This window comes from Arvicanthis niloticus, chromosome 24 (genome assembly GCF_011762505.2).
Source record: "Arvicanthis niloticus isolate mArvNil1 chromosome 24, mArvNil1.pat.X, whole genome shotgun sequence".
NCBI lineage: Eukaryota > Metazoa > Chordata > Mammalia > Rodentia > Muridae > Arvicanthis > Arvicanthis niloticus.
This window is the reverse complement of record NC_133432.1, coordinates 13326779-13342780: the sequence shown is the minus strand read 5'-3', so window position 1 is coordinate 13342780 and position 16002 is coordinate 13326779. Positions and strand designations below refer to the sequence as shown.

The 16002-nt window shown below is 44.2% G+C and overlaps 1 protein-coding gene across 1 annotated transcript in view; it reads left to right on the top strand.

The window, feature by feature from the left end:
* Window positions 1–8184, top strand: part of Ift81 (intraflagellar transport 81) — a 77781-nt gene extending 69597 nt beyond the window's left edge. Inside the window, exon 20 of the mRNA XM_076922772.1 lies at window positions 7895–8184. Within this exon, the coding sequence (XP_076778887.1) occupies window positions 7895–7930 (36 nt within the window). The 3' untranslated portion in view covers window positions 7931–8184. The remainder of the gene's footprint in view (window positions 1–7894) is intronic.
* The last annotated feature ends 7818 nt before the right edge of the window (window positions 8185–16002 follow it).

The following is a 16002-nucleotide window of genomic DNA, read 5'->3' as shown; positions in this document are numbered from 1 at the left end:
GCTTTAATTCAGCAGGCAGCAGTTCTAAAACAAGCCATTGAGTCACGTTTGCTTTAATTTGATGTTTGTCATTCTGCTGAATTCTTAGCATGCATGACATTTATACATTTTTTTTTTTTTTTTTGGAAAATTTTAAGGTCTATGCACTTTCCAAGTTGTTTCTTACGTTTTTTAATGCTAAGATGATACCAAGCATTTTTTTTAAATAATTTGAGTAAAATAAGAGGCTATATATTCACTCAAACGTAAAATGTGTAAATTGGCAGGATTCTTTGGATTTGAATTTGGAAAAAAAATGCTTCGTGAGTAACACAGACAAAGCTGTCCTTACAAAGGCAAAGTTTATATTAAAAAAAATAACTGTTTCTCAGAGAAACCTCACCTTACACAGGTCCTCGCCCAACCCTGATACCTGATGGGACTGAATAACAGGTTTGTTTCCACAAAGAGTTCTAGGTGCTCACATCACGCCTCTTGCTTGGCAGGAAGGAGTCTGCCTCGGGGGCAGGTAATGGGTGTCCACCCCGCTGACTAGCCTTCCCATAACTTGCTTGCCCACAGTTTGGCCATGTTGTGGTGTGGTAGGTCTGGAACATGTGTACCGCACTATCTTTCAGACAGTCCACAGCAACCAGAAAAGAGACAGATCTGCACCTTTGTCACCAGTGTAATTACCTCTGTCCTTATGCTGGCTGAGTCCTTCCTCCCTCTCCCCTCAACGAGGGCAGTCTAATTAGAGCTGTTTGCGGTGGCAACTAGGCATGTGGTGCCTGTTTTGTCTGGGGAGGGTAGAGAAGGATCATTAAAGGTGATCTGTGTGTTTTGATGTTTGACTCTTGTGTCTTAAAACAGTCTTTTAAAAAATTAGCAGGTTCATTGGGCAAGAATATGGTTTATTCTTACCCAGTCCTTGCAAAAGAAATAAAAAATAAAATAAAATACAGAGTCCAAATAAGTCGTTTTTTGAGAGGCCTGGACAAACACGTGCTTTCTGCTCCCAAGCTCCCTCTTTTGGCAAACTGGAAGTACTTTCTTGGTCACTGGTAATTTCACAATTTCCTTTCTAGAACCAGAGAGCCTTGCGTCACTAAGCTGTTATGGAAAGTCACAATTCAGTATATGGGGAGAGATGAAAGATTCCTGTTTCCCAGTGAGGTCTTAAGTTTCCACTTGAGTCCAGGATGTGACAGTTGGTCCCTGTGAGGAGCTGCTTAGTGTAGCACTTGGTGGATAGCCTAGAGATCAGCAGAGCACAGTGGCTCTGGTGCTGGAGTGACTCACCCTTTGTTGGAGGGACCTGAGGGAGCCCTGCCAGCCAGCACAGAGCCAGTCTGCTGCTGCCCTTGCTGCAGATTGCCTTCCCGCTCTGAAGAGGAGCTGCATTGCAGGTCCCTCCTTAAAGAGGCTTGGGCACAGTGCTGTGGTATCAAAGGATGGGCTTGGTTTCAGACATTAATTAAACAAAGCAACAAATTAGCAGATACTGTCTCCCAAAGCTCTGCAGTCTCCATAAAGAAGAAAAGGCTAAAACTGTTACTGAGGGCCGGGCATGTGCCAGGTTTAGTCCCAGAAGCTTCTGTGGGAAGCAGGGTTATTCTCACAGTGAGGCAGGACAGTTAGAGAGACGACATACTATGGACTAGGTAATGACTGTGGCAGAGCCTGCATCAAAAACCTGTGCTCTTAACTGCTGCCTTGGTGTGGGGTCCATTGTAAACAGGATTTATTTATAATCAAGTTGTCATCTGTTTCTGAATTATTGTGTGCATTAAATTCTGTTTAGTGCCATTTATAAACTCAGACTACCTTTTTAAAGACTGGATTTGGGGCTTGATGAGATGGCTCCGAGGTTGAGAGCACTGGCTGCTCTTGCAGAGGATTCCAGCACCCACCTGGTGGCTCACAACCATCTGTAACTCCAAGAATTTTTTAAATACAAAAAAAAAATTATAATAAGCAAGACTACAAGATGCTTATATTTATTCCGTCAAAATTATTTTGACCACTTTATAAACACCTCTTGCCATTTTTTTAAATAAATGTGCCAAGACAGAGCTTCTTTCTAAACTGGAGAATATTTACTTACATATACTTATCTCCTGTGTGTGACTCTTTACTAAGTTCCAAAATGTAAAATCTACATGACCTCATTTTTGTTCTAAAAACCTCAGAGGTTTTAGACAGGCAAGGCGGCTGAGCAGGAAAGATGGTTGCCACCAATAAACAGAATTTTCCAAATGCACAGACTCAGATACTATATAGGAACGTAATGTTACATATTTTGAATGGTTTGAGGGAATGATTTAAAAAGAGTTGAAATGTGTCTAGATTTGCAAGGATGTGTTAAGATTTCATGGAAATCTGATGAAAATTTTATGGAAAAAAATGGAAGATATAAAAACATTTAAGGGCCTGGAGAGATGCTTGGCAGTTAAGAGCACTGGCTGTTCTTACAGAGGACCTAGCTTGGGTTCCCAGCACCCACATGAAGGTTTACAACTGCCTGTACCTCCGGCATCATAGGAACTGATTTCCTTTTTCTGGTCTCCTGGAGCACTGCTCACCGACAGTCCACATATAAATATGAAGAACATACACACACACGCAAACATAAGAACACACACATGATACGTACGTTTAAAATTCACTTAAGGATGTGGTATGTTCAGGAAATGACAGGAGATCTCAGTGTGTGGCCGGTTGCCTTGGGAGATGAGGGACCACCACTGTGCTAAGCCGCTGTGCTCTGTACACCAGTCCCTCCTGACCCACAGATTTGCTTTTTGATGTTTCAGTTGCATTTGGTCAGCTGTACTCCAAAACTTATAAATGAAAAATGTCACAATAATTTATAAACTTTAAATAGCTTTTATCATATTATCTGATTTTAAGTCATATTTTATTGTTATTTCCATTACATTAGAATGTATCATATGCATGAATGTATAGAGAAAACAGTATACAATAAAAAGGATGATTTGGTACCCTTTGGCCTCAGGGACCCACCAGGGGTCCCTCAGCTAGACTATAGGAAAAGGCACAGGAGAATAAAAAGTGTGTCTGCAGTATTAAACAGACCTATAAGCATCAGTAAGCATCCAGACCTAATACCTAGGTGCTAAATATGCTGGGGCCATGGAATGTCTAGATGCCAAACAGGCATCTAGAATATTCTTCCCTAAGCCCCTCCCACTCTGGGGAGCTCTTTCTCAGTTTTCCTAAATAAATCTATGTTCATTCTGCTTAAAACCAAAACCAAAACAGACAAACAAACAAACAAAAAAACAAAAAAACCCAAGCATCTGGATCTGACACAGTGGTTCATGCCTACTGTCTTGCTTCTTGGGAGCTGTAGCAAGACAAGACCGTCCGCAGCTCAGGAGTTCAATACCAGCCTGGGCAATAATGAGCTAAAAGTGGGTGGAGATGTGGCGAAATGAAGAAGTGAAAAACAAAAAAACAAAACAAAAAAACAGGGAGCTAGGAAGACCAGAAAATGAAAAAAGTCAAGGAGGCTTCCTCAAAAGAGGTGGGAACTGGAGGAGCATTGGGCCTGCAGGATGATCAAGATAATGACTGTGGGGACAGCTGGAGGCGGGTGACATGCCATGGGAGAAAAGCATGAAGTCTAGGTATCAATATGAGCAATGACCCACAATAGAAGAGGTTTTTAGTGCTTGTTTCCCTCATAAGCAGAACTACCCCAGATTTCCTGAAGATTACAGTATTTCAAGATATCAACATTTATTAGAAAGAGCAGAGCTTCACTGGGCTTCCAGACACTGGTTTTATGACATAGTTTAGATCCTTTATGTTGTGTGAAGGACACTGCAATCCTTTGGGGGTTTAAGAGCTCTAAGGGACCAATTCAGAAATCAAAAGGAAGAAAAGCCCTTTTGGCTGAGCAATCAGGCCCGCCCAATGAGGAGCGACACCCGCGATTCCACCTCTTCTGGGAGCAGGTGTAGAATCTAACTTGGAGAGGGGCAGGGACTCCATTGGGCGCATGAAACCGGTAGAAGCAAATTATCCTGTGGTACAAGCCAGAGCCTACAGGGATGAGGGAGGGGCTGCTGGAAACCAGATGGTGAGAGCTCTGTGCTACAGCATCTGTGATGAGCAGCCTCTTGGTCTTGGTTCTCCAAGTGTCCCAGCTTCCTCATGGACTGTTGATAAAATGAGAGGTTCTCTATGTGGAGAACACGTGATCGTCTGGGGGCTTAACCAGAACTGGGGAGAAGCAGTATAGACAGTCAGCCAGTTAATCTGTTGATTATATTAAGAGGAGGAAGATATTTTCACACCAATACAAAGACCCAGACTGAAAGGAGGTATCATCCAATCTTTAAAAAAAAAAAAAAAAAATTATATGTAACAGTTGGGGTTTTGTGTGTGTGTGTGTGTGTGTGCGCGTGCGCGCTCGAAAAAAAGATTTGATCATTCTAAAGAATTTAGCTGAGGAACAGAATATCTCAAAGGGATATTTTTGTTGGGAAAGATTTTTATAAGTTTATATGATTTCCTGTGTTTAAAAAAGAAATCGGAGCTGGTGTTTCACAGTGCTTGATTTCTTTCCCTTGAGAGTCAGGAGAGTTTTCGTCGGAACAGTCACAGAGCTGCCAAGGAGAGTCTTAGCCATCAGAAGACCACTTGCCAGAGGCTTGGCCATGTCAAACAAATGTTCAGCTTCTATTCTGACACTTCTCAAAGAATTTGATTGAAACTATATATGTCCAGATAACACTCAGCAAAGTGGCCTTCTTACATTTGTTTCAAGATATATTTGGAAACAAGAGAGATGACCTTGGACTCAGCTGCTTTTCCAATTTAGGACTTCTCCCTGGGTCTACTGGATGATGCTCCCCAACACTGCAAATTCGCCGGGTGGAAAAACAGTCTTGTTACTCTGTGCTGTAAGTCCTGGGATGGAGGACATTTCCCCTAGCAATATGTTCTGCCTTTAAAGACCGGCTATATTTATCCACAAACTCTATATTAGCTTTCTAACCATCTACTTCAAAGTACAGTCAGGGGGCACCTTTGCTCTTCATCAGAGAGCACCTTTTGGTAATCTAAGTTGAGCTGAACTTGATTTTTAAAATATGTTAGCTTCTAAGAAATAAAAAAAAACAGCCAAGCTTAACCCTTTGCATTTGCCTTGGGCATTCAAAATCTCATCAGAATTTGAAGTCAGAATTCATTGCAGCTTGGAGTTAGGTCTAAAAGATGATTTCAGAGGCATCTTTGGCCCCTTCTAAGGTTATGACCACCTGCCCAAGATGGCAGTGGAAGTCCTACTGGTCCAACTTCCAGCCTAATGCCAAAGTTAGCTCCCAGCTGTATCTGCAGTTAGCCCGTGGATGTGGATGGCTGATCCTCCCTTCACAGTGACAGCCTCTCAGATGTTATTTTGCATATTTCAAAGGCAATTCCATCTTTAACTGTTGTCATGGCCTTTAAAGGTTTTGTTTAGATTTGCTTATTTTATTTTACATGTTTCAGTGTTTTACCTGCATGTATGTCTGTGTACCACATGCGTGTCTGGTGCCCATAGTGGTCAGATGAGATGGTTGGAGTTCCTAGTACTGGGAATTGTGAGCCACCGCACGAGTGCTGGGAACTGAACCCAGGTCCTCTACAAGAGCAGTCAGTGCTCTTCACTGCTGAGCCATCTCTGCAGCCTCTTATGGTTCTAATTCGTGATATAGATCGCCTCCTTGATAAGGTGTGTTTGCTTTTAAGCAAATAAGAATTACAGTCTGATTATTGTTTTATCTTACTTAGCATATCATTAGGGATAGTATCATCTATTTCCATATGGTTAGCATTTGCACAGGTGGTTATGTCGTGAGCGACAGTCTCCAGCACACACAGTACATTAATTTCCTCTAAGAGGCTGTGCACACCCATACCGCATGTGGAAATAAAGACGCCATATTATGTTTTAAGGATAGCTTGTTCTCAAGAATTCCCTGTTGTTTGCTTTGGAATCAAGCTTTACGTCAGTTGTTAGCCACAAGGTAAATGCTCTTGACCGGATAGAAAGTCAACACAAAATTCATACCTACGCTATTTTTTAAAGATGCCCCTTCCCATCTGAGGATGGGCCCATCTGCAGTGTTTAATTATTACAGACAGTTACATCAGCCTTACTTTGTCATTTCCTAACTCGAAAGCTGAAAATGTTTCTCGTTTAATTCTTTCCTCCTCTACAAAAACAAGCTTTGCATGGCGGCTGCCCTGTGTACATTTCCATTATTGTATTGATGTTGAACCAGGGCAGTGGCTAAAGTCACTCCACTGACCCAATTAAGCAAACAGGAGCTTGTGGTGCCCAGGCTGATTGATTTGTACGGGATAAGCGGCAAAGTCTCCTTTTCCTGGTTCGAGAGACTCCTCCTCTTGCATAACTTTTGAACTGTGATTTGAGCGATATGGAAAAGAAAAATAAAGATGTCCTACAAAATGTTCCCAAGATCTGGAGTGCTTAAAGGAAAATTTTCATAAGGAGAATGCCCCCAGAGGAAGGTTAGAATTTTTATATGAAGTCAGAAAGATGTAAATTTGCCAAATGTTCTCAGAAAAACGTTGTTTTTCAAAAATACGAATGTTCTCACCGAACACAGGGCTTCACACCTGCTAGGCAGGTTCCCTACAGTCTGAGTCAAGTCCTCAATCCTCTTCATCCTTTCTCCAAAAACATGCACAGGGCTGAGGATGTGGTTCATGGGTGGAGTGTACAGTCCTTGCACCCAAGGTCCTGGGTTCCATCCCCAGGAATGGAAAAAACAAAAACTGCAAACCTCTCAAAAAAACAAAAGCCTAAGACTTGGAGCATTGCTGCGTGGTTTAAGAGGTTTGTTTCAAGGGCCCCTTTCTCCAGCTCTCCTCGTTCTCAGATTCTCTTGGTCAAGTGGGTATTGTCAATATTCAGTGGGTACTTGTTACTTGAGAACAAGCACCTCTCTGTCACCTCCCATCTTCTTGTGATGGGGGAGTTCCAGAAACCGGGGATTAGCATGTATCTCTAAGCTCGTTTAATGTGCATCTTCCAGAGATGGAACCCGGGCAGTCCTCCTCAGATCGACGTAGAGTCTGGTTTAGCTGTAAACGTTTTTAGACTTACTTATTTTATGTGTACGAGTGTTTTTGCTTACGTGTGTGTGCATCACATGTGCGTCTGGGGCCTTCAAAGGTCAGAAGAGGGTGTTGGTTGGGTGTGAGGCACGAGGGTGTCAGTTGGGTGTGAGGCACGAGGGTGTCGGTTGGGTGTGAGGCACGATGGGTGCTGGGAACCAGATCCCGGTACTCTGGAAGAACAGCACATGCTCTTAACCACTGAGCTATTCTCCACAGTCCCAAAGGCGTCTTTTCCTTTTTTTTTTCCTCTTCCTGCTTGTACATCTTATCTCAATCTTTTAATATAAAAGTCCATATTTGTTTATTTAAGGAGGCAGACCTAGCTTGTATTCATTTTTAAAATCTTAATTTTTTTCAGACCCTTTCCATCTTTTTTTCTTTACATACCATACAGTTATAGGTGGGGTCATGTGGAGGGAGGAGGGTTGCATATGTGTGTTGAGTGCACATGCATGCGAGTTGGGGCCAGAGGTCACATGACTGCCACAGGCCAGACTCAGGTCCTCACTCTTGTGTGGCAGGCAAGCCCTCTGCTGACAGACTGACCTCCCAGATGGGGCATCCTTTGGTGGTGATGGTTGCTTTTGCTTGATGTTTTTTGACGTTGATTTTTTAACTCTTGTATTTTTCCCTCCCTGTTCATGTGTGTCAGATGATTCTTATAATCCAAACCCTGTTGATCTTCCCCCTGTATACAGCTTCTTACAGTTAAGTGACTCTGCAACATCTCTCAGAAATGTTTTCTATTTTTAAGGACATAGAAGCCATGTATGGTGGCATACACCTGTAAGCCCGGCACGGGGGAGACCAAGACAGAAGGATTAGCAGTTTGAGACCAGCACTGGGCTATGTGGCAAGACCATGTCTCAAAAACAATAAACCAACCCCCAAAAGGAATGAGATCCCTGAGGAGGCCTGTGTGGCTCTGACTGTCGGAAGAGCACAGCACACGTGCACACTAACAACCACTTTTAAGGGTGAGTCAGTTCTGTGAGGTGAATAAAACTTAAAAATACATGCTCTGTGTAACAAAGTTCAGAGAGCAAAGACTAATGTGATTTTTAAAAAGGTGGGCTGTAGGCCAAGGCGTGGTGGCGCACGCCTTTAGTCCCAGCACTCAGAAGGCAGAGGCAAGTGGATCTCTGTGAGTTCGAGGCCAGCCTGGTCTACATAGCAAGTCCCAGGAGAGCCAGGACTGTACAGACAGTGTCTCAAAATAAATAAATAAATAAAACAAAAACAAAAGAACCTGGGCACGGCAGCATGGCTGAGTGTGTAAGAAGTGTCTGCCACACAAACCTGACAACCTGAGTCGGATCACCGGGACAAAGGACAAGGTAAGAAAGAATATTTGCCTCCTCAGAGGTACACTCTAATCGGCGTACCTGTGGCTCAGCACTACATCCACATACACACAGTGATCAATTAAAATTTTAAATTAATAAAGTTCTAACAGAACTTGAGCATGGTGGCACATGGAGAGGTGAGGTGGTGGACCCTAGGTTTGAGAGCACCCTGTTTGGGTAAGGAGGGGGAGGGGGATCTGGATAGGCTTGGGGGAGGGGCAATGTGATCAAAACAGGTGCATAATTCTCTAAGAACTGATAAAAATATTTTAAGACTGGCTGATGGTGGCACGTGACTTTAATCCCAGCACTTGGGAAGCAGAGGTAGGTAGAGCTCTGAGTTCCAGGACAGCCAGGGATACACAGAGAACCCACGTCTTCAAAACAAAACAAAAACCTTAAAAAATATATTTTTAAAAGGAACAACCTGTCTCAAGATTAAATAAATAAATAAATAAATAAATAAATAAATAAATAGGGCCAAATTGCCCCTGAGAAAGCTGATGCCAGTTTGCGTTTCCCCCACAGAGCCTTCCAGTGCCTCGCTGGCTGCCAGCTTGCCTAGGCCAGCAGTGCTGATGCTACAGCTCTGATAGGATCATAGGGTTACAGAATTTGTAATTAGCCAAGTGTGGTAGGTCGTGCCTTTAATCACAGCTCTCAAGAGTTAGAGGCCAGCCTCATCTACATAGTTCCAGGCCAGCCAGGGCTACACAGTGAGACTCTGTCTCAAAAAATCAACCAGAAAAGCCAGTCACCTGTAATCTCGCTCAGAGGTTGGCATGGTCTGCAGCTTTCCTCCCAGGATTCTTCCTATGAAATTTATTTTTAATAAATAATGAAAGTGGCTAGTGGTATTATATGTCCAGAAAATGTGTTTTTTTTTTTTTTTTTTTAATGATAAAACTACAATTCTGAGGCCACAGCTGTCAGTGACAACCCTAGCTTAGTGTGCATGGGGCCCTAAACTTGAGCCCAAGCACCCAAGGGAGAGAAAAGATGACAACTGGGTTGTTTGAATTGAGATGCCGTGCGAAGTTTCCTATGCCAAGCTTTTGAGATCAGCTACTGGAGAAGCATTAACATCCTTGCCTAACACTGACTGTCCCTTCACTCCCAGCTCTCAAACTATAAGGATCTCCTAGGAGCCAGTAGGTGCCTATAAGCGGGTAGAGCTGTGGGTACCCGTGGGTACTCGAATAGAAGATAACAGACTCTGTACCTTATCATATGCATCCTGTTAAGTGTGTTCATGTGTGATCACCATATGCAGTCATGGTACACACAGACACGGAAAACAGCAGATGAGTAAGGCGGGAACTGGGCCATCGTACAGTTTTGGTGTAACCTAGGGAACAGTCAACAAGTGAACTGGAGGTCAGCCATTCCAAGTCCTGTCCTGTTCAGTGCCTGAGTGTTTCCTGATCTGACCCTCCTCTTAAATCGTAAGCACAAACAAAAGCAGAATTGAGTGCCTGGGTCTGCACAGGCAGACGGGCGGCTCGGTCAAGAAGTACTGGTAAAATCGAAGCACAGGGTCTCCTCTGGCAAATCACTTCATTGTGTCTTTCTATGACCAAAAAGTCAACGAAAAGATTAAATCACATAATGTAGGATACTGGTGGATGACAGTGGGCGCCCTGTGCAAGCAGACGGTGTCATTATTCTTGCCTAGCTAAATGCAGTTTCTACTCTAGCCCCTGGCCAGGGAGATCTCACCATGTAACACTCCCTAACGAGCAGTTTCTTGGCTAGCCTAATGGGAAAAAATGTAAGGTAGTTTATAATTAAAAAAGAATCATCTCCAGTCTTTTATTTTCTGGTAGGTGGGGCAGACTCCTGTAGCCATGAACTCACTGTGACCTTGGGCTATTCGCCCTGCCTCTACCTCCCAAGTGCTTAGATTGCAGGCATGCACCGCCACGCCACACCTGGCTTATGTCATGCTGAGCATACAACGGGGCTTCATGCATGCTAGGTAAGTGCTCTGCCAACTGAGCTGCATCCTCATCCCAGCCAACCGATCGTCTTTACAGGGAGTTACACCCTGCGCGGAAACACAAATCTATTCTCTTCCAGAGACAGGCAGCCAGTGCTCTTACCACAAAATTTACCAGAAAATAATTAAACAGATAGAGTTCTCAACCCTCCTAATACAGATCCTCATGGTATGGTGACCATAAAAAATTTTTTTCATTTTTTCTTTTTTAAAGATTTTTATTTATTTATGTATATGAGGACACTGCCGCTGTCTTTGGACACACAGCAGAAGAGAGCATCAGATCCCATTACAGATGGTTGTGAGCCACCATGTGGGTGCTGGGAATTGAACTCAGGACCTCCGAAAGAGCAGTCGGTGCTCTTAACCGCTGAGCCATCTCTCCGTGCTCCCCCCCCCCAAAAAAAAATTATTTCACTGCTACTTTATAACTGTAATTTGCTACTGTTACCTACCACAATGTAAAGATCTGTGTTTTCTGATGGTCTTAGGCAACCCCAGTGAAAGAGTGTTCAACCCCACCAGGAGTCACAAGCTACAGATTGAAAACTGCTGAGATAGTGTGTCCTGTGAACTTTGGTATATGCAACAGTATATAAATTTGGGGCTAGAGAGATGCTCAGTGGCTAAGAGCCCCGAGTGCTCTTTAGAGGAACCAAGTTTGGTTCCCAGCACTTACATCAGATGGCCCACAACCTTCTGTAACTCCAGCTCTGAGAGATCCTGTGCTCTTTTGTGGCCTCTGCAGGCACCTGTACATGCACATGTATGTACATACAGACATATGAACATACACATAACTAAAAATAAAACATTTTTAAAAATACATACAAATCTAATACTGAAAGACTCGCTAGGCTTAAGAGACAGTTTATAGAAATGGACATGGCCATGTCTTTAAGACATTTAGCAGTATGTAGATGGTTCAGAGGCGGAGCTGACAAGTCAGAAGTCATATGGTATGTCCACAAGATACTAAGTGGCTGTTCCCAGAGTTCACCTTCTGTCCCAGAGTCATATGGATATCTGTCCTTTTACATGTATCTTGAATCAAGCATTTTGGGGGAAATGGTTACATTTTGGAGTCAATGTGACAGATTTTTTAATCTTGGCAAGATTTTGTGTTGTACTCAAGATGGATTCTGTGACCTTTAAGTTTGTTGAAAGAGGAAAGTATATATAAGAAAAACTCAGATAATACATCTCAGGTACAAGAAGGTATCCACTCTTAGATCTGAAAGAAGATATCTTACCTAGTAGTGAGTCCCCCAGATCCAAATTTACTTAGATTTTTTTTATTTATTTATGGAAACATCATGTAGACCTGAGTATGATGGCATTCATCTATCATCCCAGAATCTGGGAAGCTGAGACAGAAGGATTTGTTTGCCTCAGCTTCTAGTCCTGCCTGGGGCCTTAGTAGGCCAACCAGACTATATAGGAAAACATCGTCAAAAATTATCTTGATGTGGGGCTGGAGACATGGCTCAATCAGAGGATCGGAGTCTAGTGTCCAGCACCCACAGCCAGTGGCTCGCTGTTCCTCGTGACCCAGTTCCAGGACATCCAATGCCTCTGGCCTCTGGAAGCACCTGCACACGCCATGCATAAACCCCATGAAAGCACACATAAATATCTGTTAACATCTTGATGTAAGTGGAAACGTTTCTCATTCCTCTTTAGTGCAGTGCCACGAAAAGAACAGTTTGGCACATGAACTTTTGCCTTTTTTTCCACTCATAACTCCCAGAATTGCATAATCAGGCAAGAATCGGGAAGTAAAAACAATCACAAAATTAAACCAAGTGGCCCGTTTCCATAACTCCATCACAAGTTAAAAAAAAAAAAATTAAAAAGACAAACACATGAGCAGGTTCATCACACTTAAGAATTCTTTCCACGGCACTCAGCATGACAATGAAACCACCTCAGGCTTTCAGCTCCACGCTGCACTTTAAATCCTCTTGATATGTGGCAGAAACAGAATAGCCCAGGCTGCTCTCATCCTCACCCTCCTAAATGCTGAGATGACAGGCCAGAGCTCTGAGCTCTGAGCTCAGCATCTCCCTGAGCATCTGCCTCTCGCGGCTGCTTCCTGGGTGTTTACTGTGGGCGTGTGGCTGCACGTCCACCCTCCAAACCTTCCATCATGCAAGCACAAACCCTTGAGACTTCGCACCCTCCTTCCCTGCCAGCACCTACCCTGTTAGTTTCCATGATGCTGACCACCTGCACCTTGCAGGTGGCGTTGTGTGTCTTTCCCTGACCGGCTTCCCTCTCACAACGCCCTCCAAGGTTCACCCCCCCTCTGTCAGTGAGACTGGATGCTGGCCTTCCGCTGGCCCCTTCGGTGTCTCTTCTACCCGTAAACTTTTTCTACAACCTAGCCCCAGTGTTCCAAGAGTAAATGTTCTAAAGATTATATCTATTGTAGTGTCCCAGTGTGTAATTAAATTATGGACAAACAAATCAAAGGCACATTCGGTTGTCTAAAATGCCCAGAAATCAAGAGAGATTTATAACCCAACTAACTAGCATAGAACTTCCTCATCTCAAAAGCAGCTATCAGGCCTGAAAAGTGTTTGGTGGGTCCCCGTAATACAGGTTTTTAGTTGCTTTCTGAACAGTGCGTTGGCCTATTCAAATGCTTCCAGAGCTCCACTTACCCCAGCTCCATTCTCTTGAGCACAGTTGAGTCATTGGAGGTAGCTGTATTCCTGTTCATGGAGAGCCCTCCTTCCTTCCTGTCCCGACAACAACAGCCTCATGTTCTATCTTCCATTAAGAGGAAAAAGCTTGCCTAACAGAAACAAAGTAACAGTTATTTAAAGGCGTCGGCCTTCTTACTTCCGTGGTCTTCCTCCCTTAACTTCAGTATAGGATTCAATGGGGCTCTATTTTTTTCTCTTTTGAGAGGATTTCTCTGTGTAGCCAGAGCTGTCCTGGAACTAGCTCTGTAGACCAGGTTGGCCTCGAACTCAGATACCCGCCGGCCTCTGCCACCTGAGTGCTGGCTTTAAGGCGTGTGCCAGTGGAGCTCCCCACCCCCATGGCATCAGTATTATTGTACTCCTGTAGGGCCAGAGGACAATTTCAGTTCTTCTTCTACCACCTGGTCTCCAGAGGTCATGAGTTCACGCAGAAGCCCACTTACCTGCCGAACCATCTTGTTGGCCCCCAACCCTCAATCTGTTGAATGTTGTACACTTACCCTCAGTTTTAGAACATTTCACCACCCCCAAAAGAAACCCCACACCCAGTAGCAGTCGCTCCTACTTTTCAAAGTTACCCCAGTGTCCAGCAACCCCTCACTTGCTCTCTCTCTGTATAGAATGGCCCATTCTGAACATTTAAATGGTACCACTGTATGATGTATGTGTGTAAGCACAGGTATGCGCACACATTACCCTAACGTAAGTCTCCAAACCCTTTAAGCACTTCCTATTTCATTATTTTATTTTTTTATTCCTTGAGAAAGAGTCTCACTGTGTAGCCCTGGCTGGCCTGGAACTCACTAAGACCCTCCTGCCTCTGTGCCTTCTGATTACTAGGATTAAAAGTGTGCCCCCACCATGCCTAGCGCCTTGGCCACTTTGAAGTATGCATTTCTGTGAAGTACAGTGCCTTTATTGTACACTCCAGACTCTTCCACTCGCAGAAACTATGTAGCCATTTGCATAGCGAGCGCAGACCTTCCCCTCACATCCCCTGTCCTGCCTGTGGAGGTGTGGTCACCCTAGCACCTCGGGTAAGTGGGATCTCAGCGTTTGCCAGTGTCTGACCGGCTTGTTTCCTTAGCAGGTTGCCCTCCAAACCCTGTCCCTCTGTGTCATTCAGGCTCTGGGCCATGGCAGGATGTGTCTCCTGCCTCCTGGGGCTGAACATTCCATTGTGTGGTTTTACTACAGTTGGTGTCTTCACCACCTCATAGGCGTTGGTTGAGTTGTTCCTACTTCTTGACTACCGTGGAAAACGTTGCTTTGAGCATTCAGTTTCTGGGTGGCCATGTTTTCAGTTCTGTAGTTGTCATGCGATACCTCCATGTTTAACTTAAGAATTGCAAACTATTTTCAAAGCTACCCTCTCCCCAGCAGAGCACTATCTGAAGATTCTGATACATCTACATGGTTGCCAGCAGGTGTTGTGTATTTATTCCTGTTTGTTTGTTGGGGGTGGGGGTTGCAGTTTTGGCTTGGGTTTCTGGTTTGGTTTGGTTTGTTTGTTTGTTTGTTTGTTTTCAGGCAAGGTCTCATTTAGTACAGGTTAGCTTTGAACTGACCTTGGTTGTTGGATCTTTCTGTCTCTACCTTGGGATCACAGGCTTGGGCCATCAACCCAGGCAGACAACACTTGTCATTGTCCCTCTCATCATTAAAAGGCAACCTGGGAGGCAGCTGTATCGCGCCTTTACGTCTCCACAAAAGCTAGTTTTCTTGTTCTTCTTGCCCAGGCAGGAACCTGTGGAACAATGTCCAACAGAAGTTATGAGCTTGGGTGCCTTCCGCTCATCTTCGAGTTAACTAGGATGTGTTGCTGTGTGTGTTTGGTAGACAGTTTTCCAGACTGAGAAACTGCCTTCTATTCCTAGAGTGTCTCTCTCTCTCTCTCTCCCTTAAATGAAATGTGTGTGTGTGTGTGTGTGTGTGAGAGAGAGAGAGAGAGAGAGAGAGAGAGAGAGAGAGAGAGAGAGAGAGGAGGGACTGACTTACTGACTTGCTTTCTCATCCAAGCTGGCCTCAGACATGTGGTCCTCCTATCAATCTCCCAGATGCTGGGATTCCTACCCTACCTCTGATCCTTATTTATCTCTTTTATTAGCTACACGGAATGGTTGTATGTTTACTCTTCGTTCATCAGTTTTTATGGTCTATGCTGGGCTTGGCCGTGGGCGCTGAGGCTCTTGTCTAGAAGGGCAGGAGCCATCTCTGGAATGTGCTCCCACGTGCAGCAGATACCAAGTGATCAAACCAGGGGACTCCCAGACCTGTAAGTCCACCTTCCCGTTCATTCAAGATGAAACACACAAGCGAAGCTTCTCTGAAAAATGAATCATTTAAATCTAGACCTAAGTCACAGAGCCACCATGGACGGTTGGTTGGGCCTTCCACACGGGTGTGTTCTATCTACTGCAGAGGCTTGGAGGTTGGAGGAAGTTCTTTGTGTCTAAGGACCGGTAAATGTCCGAGGTGGCCAGGGCAGAGTCCAGATTATGAAGGATGAAGCTAGAGGAAGGAAATAGTACTCAGGGGGGTAGCAGCGCCTCACTGTGTAGCCTAAGCTGCCTCAAACCCATGACAGCCCTCAGCCTGTCTCCTGGGTGCTGGAATGACAGGCGTGGGCCGGCCGCCACACGTCTTACATTTTATTTTTAACCCGGTGATATGATATAAGTGCCCCTGAGCAGGAGGACATACTCTGGTTTGGATTTAATTTTTTACTGATTTTTAGATTGTCTTTATCCTATGTTTCTGAGTGTTTGCCTCATTTACATAATGAACGACACCACGTGTGAGCCTT